Below are 13,447 nucleotides of genomic sequence, written 5' to 3'. Positions count from 1 at the left end.
AAAATCTTTTATGGTGAAACAAAAAGAAAAATTTTTTCACCTGTATCGATTTTACATAAGTCATAAAATATATAAAATTAGAAGTGTATATAACTTGCTTTAATGTATTGAACTTTGTATTATATTGTGAAATAACTGAATGCAGAACTACAAGTATATGTAACTAAAAGGATTAGACAGGGTTATGCTATTGAGCTGGAGGTGAACAATAATCTCTAAGGTAACTGAAATGTAGGAGTTTTGCTGCCAAGACCTAAAGTAAGCGTAGGTGACATCGGGGCACTTCCGGAAAATCTGGGAAGTTTGAATGGTAAGACAAGGGACGTCGACTGATATAAAAGGCCATGATCGACGGGCGAAAGGGCATTTTTTTCCAAAAATTTTCTGGAGTCTTGGGAAGAGAGGAGCAGGGAGTCCCTTGAGGAGTCGTCCGGGAGATCTTGGGAAGTTTGCTGGCAGGTAACCATAGTGCAAGGGAGAGGCCATATTCAAAGGAACCTTCCGAGATGTTCTTTGACGAAAGTACCGACTCACATGCATGCTGACATGCTGCAACCAGAGCAGTTCCTAATATCATTGAAGAAATGTATTCCTTTTCCAAGGGAGAGAACTTGCAAGACTACAACCGTTGAATGGTACCCAATTGCAGCCGTTTTGCAAGAATGAGAAAGGAACCAGCAGAACTCACCCATACCCCTCGAGAACCGTAGGACTTTAAAAATACTGAGAGCTAGCAAGTAGGTTGATATATGTTAATGTCCAAGATTGTTTGTGTAGATAATCGATGCTAGTCCTGTTTAATCATTTGTGGTATGTAGCAAAGAAGTTAGAGAGCTGGGTGTTGGTCTGTATGTGCATAAATGAACGGTGTAAGTTTGTATATTGCTTGTGTTAATTAACGCATAGTTAACATATATTTTGTCTTGCATTCTATAAAATTGGATGCAAGGCTTTGCAGGCTAAGGACTTTTCACTTGATAAATAAGTTGAGTATGAAATTTCTTTGTTTAATGTCTTAAGTGATTTGCTTTACTTCATAAATTGTGATTCAAGCACGTGATATGCCCATTGCTGTTTGTAAAATATTTGTCTTAGTTAAAATAAACATGTTTAGTTTTGTAAATAGCTTGCCTGATCATTGTTATCGAATGCACTGTCTCCAAAAACAAAACTAATCGGACCTGTGTGACCAAGGTATAGTAATCAGTGCAACTGTACAATTCAGAGTTGCTTGAGATTAATGAACAAAGGGCTCTTATATGTGCTTAGCAGATATATTCTTTAGTAAAGAATGTAAAATTTACATTCTTTAAAGGTAAGACCCATTAAAGGTAAGAGTAACTCGAAAACAAGGAATATTACAAAGGTGCAACCGACCTTATATTTACACAATGTATGTGTAAAAGCAGCTAAAACAAAAGTTTTGGAAAGATTTTTGTAAGAACATAGAATATCAATATCAGGAATATGGCCAAAACTGGAGGCTATTGAAAAAGCTTATAAATGAAGAAAAGAGTACAGTGATGAAAACTTGAAGATGAAGATATTTTAGTTATGCATGTAGAATATCTTCAGTAATTACTCCATATGGAGTAATTACTTGGAAAGATTGTTAAATGAACAAGAAGTGACTGAACAGTGGTAGATAAAAGAAGTCAAGAGTAATGCATTCAGGGTCACATATCAATACTCGAGGTAGAAAAAAGCCATCAAAAACTTTAAATGTGGAAAGCAGCTAGAGTAGATGATATTTGGCCAGAAATGCTGCAATATAGAGGTGTAAAAATTTTACACTTGCTATGAAGCATAATTCAGGTGCCTGCTCAGAGTCAAATTCTGGATGATTGGAGAAGAGCTCATAGTACCCACTATAAAAAGGAAACAAAACTGAATGTGAAAGGTATGGATGAATTTTCTACTGAGTATTCTAGATAGATGGATGCAAGCATACTTGAGAAGAGGATAAGGGAAAATTGGAAAACAAGCTGGGTTCAGGCCAAATAGAGGTTTGCCAGGATCATATTTTCACTTTAAGACAAATAGTTGAGAATCATGGGAGTATAACAAGAATCTGTATTCAAGTTTTGTAGATTTGGAAAAAGCATATGATAAGATGCCAAGAGAAAACACTGTTCAAAATGCTACAGTTGTATACTATAAACTGGCATTATACAAAGTAAACTGACATTATACAAAGCAATACACAGTCTGTATTTAGATTGTAAGTCAGCATTAAAATTAAAGGAGGTGCAGGATGGATAGTTTGATACAAATTCAGATGTATGACAAGGATGCACACGTCCACTGTTATTCATAACCCATGCGGATCATGCTGTGAAAGAAAATGAAATTAAGTCATCATCTAATTCTTTATATGTACCCCCAGGGAATGTACAGGATATTATGACAGTAGTATACGAAAAGTTTGTCATCACTTACTTCCTATCAACAGGATTCTGCTTTTGGTCTCTTAAGTGCCTTAGAAGACCAAAAGCAGTGCATGTGTACTGAGCTACAGAGCCTCTCTAACTCAATGGTTAGAGAGGCTATGTAGACTTTGTTTGAATCCCATCTATGATTCTAAGAACCTTTATTAAGGATTTTCCATCATACACCCTCTGCCCAAAAAGAAACTGAACTTTTGATAGAAAATAAAACACGAGCCAATTATAATTATTCAAATCATTATTTCAATCAATATACTCTCCCTCAGCTTTGATACAGCATTTGGTATGGTCAATTAATTCATTAAATGAGTTTTTTATATCAGTTTTTTTGGGATACTGTTGAGGGTTGTGGTTACTTCCACTTGAACGTTTTCAATGGTGTTGTATCGCTTTCCTTTCATCGGCAAATGAAGTCGGGGGAAAGAGAAAGATGTCACAGGGTGCTGAATCAGGTGAATATGGCGAGTGATCCAACATACAAACTTGGTTTTTGCTCAAAACCTGTCTCACAATGTTTGAATGATGAGATGGTGCATTATTGTGCTGCCTGCATCACGATATTCATGCCGTATGCGATGAATTCTTGCTATCAATCGCTTCAAAACTTAGAGATAAAACTCACCACTGACCGTTTAGCCAGGTGGAAAAAATTCTTTGTGGATAATGCCCTTGGAGTCATAGAAACAAATCAGCATTGTCTTTACTTTTGACTTCTCCAAGTGACTTTTTTTTCGGATGCCCCTCTTCTGGTGGTCTCCACTCAGCACTCTGGTGCTTTGTTTCGAGCTCATACTCAAAACACCATGTTTCGTTACCAGTAACGATCGTTTTAAGGAAGTTTGAGTCCTCACAAGCAGTTTTAATGAGGTCCTTCAGTGTTCAATTCGATACGTTTTTTGGTCGATGGTCAACTTGTGGGGAACAAATCGCGAATTCAATTTACCAAGGCCCAAACTCTCGGTCATAATGTTGTGTGCAGTTGATTTTGGAATCCCCAATTCATCTTCAATCAATCTCAAAGACGCTTTTGGGTTTTCTTTGATGAAATCACACAGTTTTTGGATGTTAATTTCGCTCAGTCCAGTTTTTGGACGGCCTGACTTTTCGTTGTCCTCAAGCGTCTCACGACCACTTTGAAATCGCTTGAACTTGAGTACGGGATAAGCATTCATCACCGTATGCTTTTTGAAACATTTGATACCTTTCGGTAAAACTTTTACCAAGTTTAACACAAAAGTCAATCGCAGCTTTCTGTTTGAAACTCATTTTCCGACCGTTCATCAAAACACACTGTCACTCTTGGCACTATAACTTGGCTTCTAATGAAACAAATGTCATAAACAGTTGACACAGTTGAAGGTTGCCACTTTCGACAACAAAAAGATACAACAGGTGGTGCCACTAGTTTCTTCTATTTTCGAAAAGTTCAGTTTCTTTTTGGACAGAGGGTGTAGTTGAGTTATCCAGTCTCATACAGTGGTGGAGTGTTTTTTCCTCCCAGAAACTCAAGATTTCATCCCTCAAAACATGCCAACTGGTTCAGTGAATAGCTGTCATTATATCTGCAGACAGAATACTATTGGACAAGGAAGGCAACAGGAAACCACCTTGTTCTATAATAGTTCCCTAGTAAAGTAGCATTACTATTATGTAAGAGTTGCATTCCACAAAGTTTACGCAACACAAATTTTACATAAGTCAGATTTAACCTATCCCCACCTATTAATCGCCTTATTGTTTACATGTTTATAGTATGTGTATGTAGTAGTACATCAATATATTTTAAAGGTTATTTCTTAGTTTCATTCATAGGATGCACATATGCAAATTAGATGTAAATATGTAATTATTAATGCAAAGTAATATTGTATGGTATAAATAGAATGAGAAAATAGAAAAATATTTTTTAAAATGTTCAATTTGTCTGACCTCCTTATGAAATTATCAAACAATAACTGAACTGTATGGATATTTTGATTTTATGTTCTCCAAAAAAAAGACTTGCCTTCATCTGGATCATCAAGATTAGGGAATACACTTTTGGATTTAATCGTCAATCCACATAGTTGACAATTTTTACATATCATAAATAGCACCAGAATGCATTTTGTCATTATAATTGACTTTAAAGATCTTTCATATGCTCCTTTATATTGGCAGAATCCTTCACAGTTGTATTCATTGCTGATGGTGAAAGATGAGCATGTCTTATGGCCATTAAGCTTTGTCCACCTTCATGTTTCTTTAATGTCATTATAATTTTCATTTTTATCTCTACATCAGTTTTGGTGTGTTATGCATGGGTTCACTTTTTCCAGTTACAATTGTGCTCTACCACAGTACACACGCAAACACTGAAAATTATTAAAACCTATTAATACAAGTACACTGCATATCTGTCTTTGACAGTAAACAAAAGAAGACTGAGAAAAGTGTATGCATGAACTACAAGACAACTGCTGTTAGGTGGCATCAAGTAATGTAGACATTAAGTAAAATTTTTATAACTCAAAATTTTTTCCATGGCAATTTCAGAATAATTTGCATAAGTCTGAATTTACAATTTACAAAGTCAGAGTTTGCCTGTATTTATTAATGACATTTCCATTTATGAAGGACTAAACCTGCAACAGATTAGTACATGAATGCCAAGAGTTAAAGAAACCTCCATTAAGATCTACCACCTAAAGACATCTGCAAATATTCATGATACAGTGAGAGTCAAACCTTGTACAGCATATTGGCTAGACCAATGTGCCAATCCAACAATATGTGCTATTAAGATGGCACAGAAAGCTTTCTAAATATAAGACAATATCAGGACTCTGGATTGTTAGCTACAGAGAGGTTAAAGAAATGTAAATTATAGAATTTAGTGGATAGGAGAGAAAGAGGTGATATGATAGAGATGTTTAAGTTAGAAGATTTTATCAGATTAGGTGGTACAATAGACTTTATATTGACTAGTGTTGACCTCCCATGATGAGTCTTATGTTTTCATGGAGGTCAAGGAGATGATAATATTCACTAATCACTAGGTTGAAGGAAAACACACAAGGCCTTCTTACTGTATCAATCCACCTAGATCTCAGTCTTCCTTTGAGTCTTTTTTTTTCCTGTCACCAAGCCAGAAGTACCTGTTTTATCAACTTTTCTCTTCCATTTTGTTTAAGTGCCCATACAACCTGAGATTAGCTCTACTAACAGATGCCTGAATGATGCTAACATTATCAAGTTCCTTCTTAATATCCTCATTTTTAATAATACTACCAGTGATGTCATCTGATGTGAGTTCAATGTTGCAAAATGTAAGGTTTTAAAATTTGGAAAACAAAGATGGGATGAGAATTTATGCTTGGTGAGGATATATTGTTGGAGGTGGAGGAAATAAGAGATCTGGGGGTGATAGTGGATAAGGATCTGAAATTTAGGGGACACATAGCCAAAATTGTGAAGACAACGCAAAGGGCTTCTGGGAATGATGTGGAGGACACTGACATGTAGAAGTAGGGAGATTCTTGTTCCATTGTATAAGGCTTTGATTAGGCCACACATGGACTATTGTGCCCAGATTTGGTCACCTGGGTTTCAGAAGGATGAAGAGATGTTAGAAAGAGTCCAAAGGCAACTGGCGATTGACTAAGGTAGTTTCTGACCTTTGGAATGTCAAGTATGAGGAAATATTGAGACGATGTAATTTGCAGAGTCTAGTGGACATGAGGAAGAGGGGAGATATGATAGAGACCTACAAGTTGGTAAGGGGTTGTTATAGGATCAATGCTGGAGAAGTTCTACATAAAATAGTGGGAAATATGGGGAGAACCAGAGGTCATCCCTGGAAACTGTATAAAGAGGGTGTGAGTAGGAGAGTGAGAGGCAGGTTTTTTTTGTGCAGAGTTGTAAATGATTGGAATGCCTTGCCTGAAAGTGTGGTGTCTGCAAAGGAGTTTGAGTGTGTTTAAGACACGGTATGATGAGCTGTGTGTGTGTGTGTGTGTGTGTGTGTGTGTGTGTGTGTGTGTGTGTGTGTGTGTGTGTGTGTGTGTGTGTGTGTGATAAAAGGACCTCCCAGATGAGTCTTTGACTCCTTGAGGTCTTGGGGTAATAATAATAATAATCTGTTTACACCCCTAATCTTTCCCAGAATTATTTGTGTGATGGTCTCCAGCTTTGATCAAGTATTTTGTTTCTGACAAAGTTCTTAGATCCATAAGTTAAAATTGGTTTGAACAGTGCTTTCTATATAGAGCTTAATTTAGTGTTTTGACTAATTTCTTTCTTATTCCATATAAATTTATTCTGTTGGCTTCCCACCATAGAAATGCTGCTTATTCTGTTATCTATTTCTGTATTTAATTTACAATCTCCACTAAAAAACATTTCACCACCTTTCTGATATTTACCTTCTGTGTTCTTACCAAAGTCTTCCCATGACTTTTTTTTTAGCTACTTTTATGTATTGCTTCGCTTATATTTTCCCTCCTTATTCTCTCAGAGCATTTCTTCTTTTCCTTGACTACCTCTTTAAGTTCTTGAGTTCACCATGGAGTTTTGATTTTTTTTATCCATGCAGACCACATGGTTCTCTGGCTGAATCAGTCAATGTTTTCTGAGGATCTGCCACTGAATCTTGAAGATTTGGTTCTTTTTTACAAAAAAAAAAAAAAAAAATTCTTATACACTTTTCTTTTCAGTATGATACTCAATTTTATCTTGCTCAGAAGTAAATGGTGATCACTTCCTGTTTCAAATCCTCTGCATATACCAATGAGTCCTTAACCAACCTGAGACTTTATTTCTTGTGTTTTCTCTCCTTGTAAATTTGTACACATCTTTACGTTGGAACATGGTGTTAGTAATTATTTTAATTCTACTTTTACACCTTCCATTTTGGTCCAGTCATGTAGAAATTGTTAGAGGACATTAAAGAATATAAAAGACAACTATATTCCAAATTTGGTCAAAAATGGTTAAATATCTGCAATGTCATCTACTCTTCATTTTAATCCTATCAGGCTAAATTTTTCAAGAGACCTTTTGGTGGTGAAAGAAACTATATTTAGATTTGGTTGAAATCAGTTGTTGAACAATTCAGTCTTAGAAGTGACTGCAGAAGTATCTCCTTTTCTTCATTTCAGTGTGATTAAACATTTCTCAGAGGACCATTAGCATTGTAAAAAATGATCATATTTCTAATTTATCAAAATCAATTGGTGCAACTGTAGGTGTTGGAAGAGGAAGAAAAGAAATTATGCTTTGATGGAATATTTGCTTTGATGGAATATTTGCTGTTTTCAAAGTGCTCTAGATTTTTATTAATGATATTTAATGCAACCGAGTTGGCAGACTAATAATGTTCAATTTCGAACTTGAATTATAGTAGACTGAATTTTGGCCCTAACAATTGATTCTGGTAATAAGAGTAGTCAGTGATTGGCCTACATTACTTCCTGGTTTAAGACTATAGTTTTAATGTTATTGATGAATGTCTTTAATTACACTCTTATTTACCTTCTTTTTGCAATAAATGGTGAGAAGGGTTTTTTTCAAAAATTTTGTATGAATTTATTTAATTAATATAGAAATCTCTCAATTATCCAACCTTCAAATGACTAAACTTTCATTAATTGACCCTTGCATTTGTCAACAGTTATCTGATCCTTCAATTATTCAGCAGTTTGAACTGCTTTCCCACTGTAGTCATATAATTGAGAATTGTAATTGAGACAGAAGTATGATAGACAGCATAAATGAATAAGTGTATTATTGCAGCTGTCTCTAGAGGGTTACTGAAATTATGCAAATTAATTTGTAATGCTCATGGTTTTATGGAAATAAACACTTATCAGCTGATTTTCTTTTCTTTCAAATTTAGGATGTTAAAACATGCTATACTAAATATGTTTGTGACGACTCTTTTTTTTACAGTATTACAGGTTTCTTGAAAACTCATCCATTTGGACTTATCACCATAACTCTTGAGGAATGTATACCAGACTCGCCTTTCTGTAATCTAGTAAGTGCTGATGTGAGTTGGCTGTAACTATCTCAAATTTTTCCTCTTTCTCTTGCTTAAAGTAGAGCTATAAAAATGCATTTCTGTACTAATGCACTTTGTTTCTGCTTTAGCATCTTCACTCAAGCTGCATCATAAGCAACTTCTGCATTCTTCACTTTCTTCAGGCTTTCTGTTCTGATATAAATTTTGTCTTTGAGTTGTTTTAAATATGATAATATTAATTTTAAAGAAAAATATACATTTATGATATGTTGTGTTATATTTGTTTTTGCCTTTTTATTTTTAATTTATGTTTAGTTAGTTTTTTTAAAATTTAGTTTAGTTTTATTTTATTTTACCATTGTTATTTAATTTTGTGAATGTAAACTATCTATTTTTAATCTTACATGTGATGAAAATCACATATACAAAATTTATATTTGCTTTAAAAATGTAACTTTTAGTTGTTGTATCTTATTTTTAAACCAGGAAAAATATATTTCAGAGATTTTTTTTAAGCAACTGAACAGAAATCTTGCAAACTCTTTTAACCATATTCTTCATATAACTACGGTTTGATTAGAATGAAGGAGGATTGATTTTCTTCTGAAAATGTATTAAGTTTAGGCAGTGATACTAATAAATCGATCATTAGTCAGAGTGTTTTTTGCAGTCATTGATTGCAAAGCTTGTTTTCAAAATTAGAATTCTTCAGTTTTTTGCAAATTTGTTTCAAAACCATCATTAAATTGAAAACAGTTGCAAAAATAAATAAATAAATAAATAAATGCAGTAAATAAAGTAATTAATAACTGAAAAAAATTAAATAAACAAAATTTAAAATGTTTATACTATTAAATTAAAAGAAAAAGGATCAGAACAAGAAAAGTACTGCACTTGGTAGTCAAAATATTAATAACAACAAGGTAAGAGTCATTTAAAATCTAATCTAAGGTCATATGGTATGATGACACTCAATTTTAAAATTTGCAATTGCTGAGGGTGTCACCACTTCTAGTTTCCTGGGAGTGAAAATTATATGATGGTAGTTCTGGTAGGTACAAATAATTTAAGTAGTGACAAGTATAGTATGAGAGGAGATATGAAAGGTCTGTTGGAAAAAGCAAGAAAGAAATCTGATAGAGTAAAAATTGTTGGATTACTACCTAGATATGATAGTACTGAGTTAATGCAGAGAGTCAGGGAAACTAGATCATCAAGGGAGGAATGGCAAAAATGTGTGCAAAAGTTCATCTATGGTATGCAAACGTGATAAAGATATGAATGTCTTCAAACATGGTTATGTATGTGACGAAGGGGTGGAAAAATATGCTTTAGGTTCAGACCTTTTAAGTATGTCTATTGAGGGAAAAGAGAAAATTCTAGAACAATACCAAATAGACTGCATATCTAATTATAAGAATAGGCTAGGTGGTAATTTATTATGTATACACAAATGCCAGGAGCATTAGAAACAAAGGGGTTGAGTTCATTACCTTATTGAATACGATGTGGCCTAAGATTGTTGGCATTAATGAAACTTTGCTATGAGAATCGGATATGGTAAGTGGGATCAAGTGTAATGGTATACTATTTTTAGGAATGACAGAAGAGATAGGAGAGGAGGAGGAGTGCTACTAATGATATCAGATGACTTAAGTCCATTTAGGGTTGAAACACAAGAAAACAATGATGGTAACAATGTCCCATGTAGCGGTGAGTTTGAGTCTATCTGGTGTGAAGTGGTAGCTAACGGAATGAAATATATTGCTACAGACCCAGTGATTCATTTGCAGGGGACGAAAAAATGCATTGCCAATTTAGCCTCATGAGTACCAAATGAATGATCATTATGGGTGACTTTAATTTTCCAAATATTGATTGCGTAGAAGAGAAATCTCCTGATAAGAAAAGAGGCATTTATTGAATTGTTGCGAGACAACTTTCTCAAGCAGCATGTGAAAGAAAAAACTCGAGGTCAAAGACTGTTGGATTTGCTCATAGCATCAGGCGGGGTCTCAGTCAAGAATATGGCTATTTTACCACCAGTGTGACAGTGATCATGCTGTACTTTCTTGGGAAGTATCTAATTATATCGATTCTCCAATTAAAACAGTTTACATGCTGCACTACAAAGCTGTAAATTATGATCAACTTATGATAATATTATCTTTGGTCCCATGGTATCAGTTACTGAATGGGAAAAATGTTAGCAATGCAAGGAAATCTTTGAAAAAATGCTTAAATGAGGCGGTATCTGATTGTGTCCCTAATGTCGAAGAATAAATAGGCTGGGAGTGAAATGGATGTCCAACCTTATTAAGCAAGAAATCCACAAGAAGAAGATGATGTGGAAAGAATATCATGAGAATGAGAGTGAGAGGAGTTATGAAATATATAAAGCTCAGGCCAGAAAAGTAACGAATATTATGAGGAAAGCTAAATCGGAGTATGAAAAGAAATTGGCCATGCAAGCTAAAGGCAATAAAAAATAATTTTATCATTATGCCGCAAGTAAAAGAAAGAATGAATGTGGAAGAATAACTTTATTGAATGCAGATGGTACTCGAGTGTCAGAAGTTAATGAGATTGTTCAGTGAACGAGTGCTCACTTTGCTAAGATATATCAACCAGGTGTATGTAACATTGCACAATGCTACTGCTACATTGGATGAAGAGTTAGAGGTGCAGGAAAATAAGGTTGAAGAGCTGTTGTTGCATAACCTGGATAAGAATTTGTCAATAGGGACAGATGGAATATCAGCACATTTGCTGAAGGAATGTTCAACCGAATTGGCTATGCCTTTCACATGTTTGTATAACTTGAGTCTCTGCTCAGGAATACCACAGGAATGGAAAGAATGTATGACAGTTCCATTGTACAAGGGTGGTACAAAAACTGATGTGTCTAACTACCGACCTATCAGTATCTCTGGTGTAATAGTGAAGCTGTTAGAGAAGTTGGTAAGAAATCGCATACAGAAATGGGTAGACAAACATGCTGTATTCTGCAAGGAACAGCATGAGTTTACTAAAGAAAGGTTATGTTTTACCAATTTGCTCATATTTTATAACAATGTTATTGCCAAGTTGGATAAAGGGAATGGATACACTATGATAATGTTGGAATTTTCTGAGGCATTTGATAGGATATCACATGAAAGGCTGTTACATAAACGAGAATATGGGATTGGAATATAAACTCTTGACTTGTAGCAGGGGATGGTTGACAGACAGATATCAAAAGGTGGTATACAGTGGGTGTGATCTGCCAGATTTAAGGTGACCAGTGGTGTACCTCAGAGTTCAGTTCTTGGGCCATTATTGTTCAATCTATACATTAATGACATCAGGAAGGATCTAACATCAGATGTGCAATTGTTTGCCAATGATGCAAAGATAGGCAGGACAATCAGGGATGCTATTGATATTCAACAATTACAAAATGATTTGAATAAACTGGAAATTTGGGCAAACGAAAATGGTTGTCAATTTAATGTTGGTAAGTGTAAAGTTGTTCACTTTGGCATGATTAGAGTTCCAGCGGCATATTATATTAGCAGAGTTATGCTACAAGAAACTGAAGAGGCAAGTGATCTTGGCATATTGGTGGATAGGAATTTAAAGTTCAAAGGTCACATAGCAAAAGTTGTAAATACAACTCAGAGGATAATTGCGATGTTTAAGCAAATCTTGATGTGTAAGGATGAGGAAGTCATTTTGCCTCTTTATAAGGCTTTGATAAGACTACACCTGGATTATTGTGTGCAGATTTCATCTCCTCGATTCAAAGGAGATAAAGAAGCTGTGGTAAAGAGTGCAAAGAAGAGTTACAAAGATTATATTGGGATTATGGGATTTAAATTATGAGGACCGATTGCAAGTATGTGGATTGCAGACTCTGGTTAACAGAAGAAAGAGGATTATTGATAGATTGATAGAGGTCTATAAACTTTTGAATGGATGTTATAGGATATCAACTGATGAAATTTTTTGTTATATGGAAGGTGGAGAGAGAAGACGGGGGCGTCGATGAAAGTTAAATTTGTTCGCAGTCAAGAAAGGGGTAAGAGCTAGGTTTTTCTCCCAGAAAGCAGTGAGTGAGTGGAATAATTTACCCTTAGGGGTAGTCAGTGCATCTAATGTGAATGAATTTAAGGGACGGTATGATAGCTGGTGTGGGTGATTTATAGCCTTCCTTGATGAGTCCTTGACTCCCTGAAGGTCTCAGATAATAATAATAATAATAAATTTGTCAGCCTGGTTGGCTGAGTGGTTAACATACTTGCTTTCCAGTCAACAGGCTGTAGGTGTGGATGTTTAGGAATGGTTTAGGGAGATGAATTTCATTGTCCAGTATGAGACTACTGCCCCACTAATATATTGGAGGCCTGAAATGGTTTGAAAATGTTCTGTATTCGGTCTCTAGAGAGCAAAGTTCCAGATTATGTAAAAAATAGGTAAAATTTAAAAAATAAAAAAAATCTTTTAGCTCACTTTTAGCATTAATGTACTATAAGTTTATAACCTCTTGTGGGTGGGAATCACATTTAAAAAAAAAATTATGTTATGGTCTATCCAAGATATAGTCAGTACTTTGTGCTGGAGTGAAGAATAATATTCTGCATTCACAGTGGTATTCCTTTTCTTGAAGTCAATCAAGAGAATTCCAAGGTAAACCCAAAAGACTGTTGCCATGATCTTCTTGGTGGACTGAGTGACTTTCGCTTTTCTCGGTGGTGCTTTGCCTGGTTTGCATCACTCCATGGATTCCCTTTTGGAAAGAGGATCATAATAAAGGACCATGGTTTCATCTCCAGTGACAATGGATTCCAGTACTTCTTTCTGATTCCCTTGGCAAAGCTCTAAAAACTTGCTGGAAACAGGTCACACGATGTTCCTTCTCTGTGAGATGATGTTTCTCAAAATCTTTTAAACCTGTCATTGTATTCTTTGATCAATGAGTCTAAGATACTGTATTCATTAATATCATAGTTTTTGA

General features: G+C 35.0%; 1 protein-coding gene across 3 annotated transcripts in view; it reads left to right on the top strand.

Moving 5' to 3' along the window:
* Sms (spermine synthase) overlaps window positions 1–13,447 on the top strand; it is a 250,094-nt gene that overhangs the window by 98,198 nt on the left and 138,449 nt on the right. For 2 of the 3 annotated variants that reach the window (XM_090403753.1, XM_090403751.1), the window contains exon 4: window positions 8,376–8,475. In XM_090403753.1, coding sequence (XP_090259879.1) covers window positions 8,376–8,475 — 100 coding nt within the window. The remainder of the gene's footprint in view (window positions 1–8,375; window positions 8,476–13,447) is intronic. The other variant, XM_090403752.1, reaches the window with a different exon arrangement.

This window comes from Typopeltis vanoorti, chromosome 14 (assembly GCF_054136105.1).
Source record: "Typopeltis vanoorti isolate ZY-2024b chromosome 14, IOZ_Tvanoo_1.0, whole genome shotgun sequence".
In the NCBI taxonomy this organism is placed as follows: Eukaryota; Metazoa; Arthropoda; class Arachnida; order Uropygi; family Thelyphonidae; genus Typopeltis; species Typopeltis vanoorti.
Note: the sequence above shows the minus strand (reverse complement) of the source record. Positions and strands in the feature narration are given on the sequence as shown.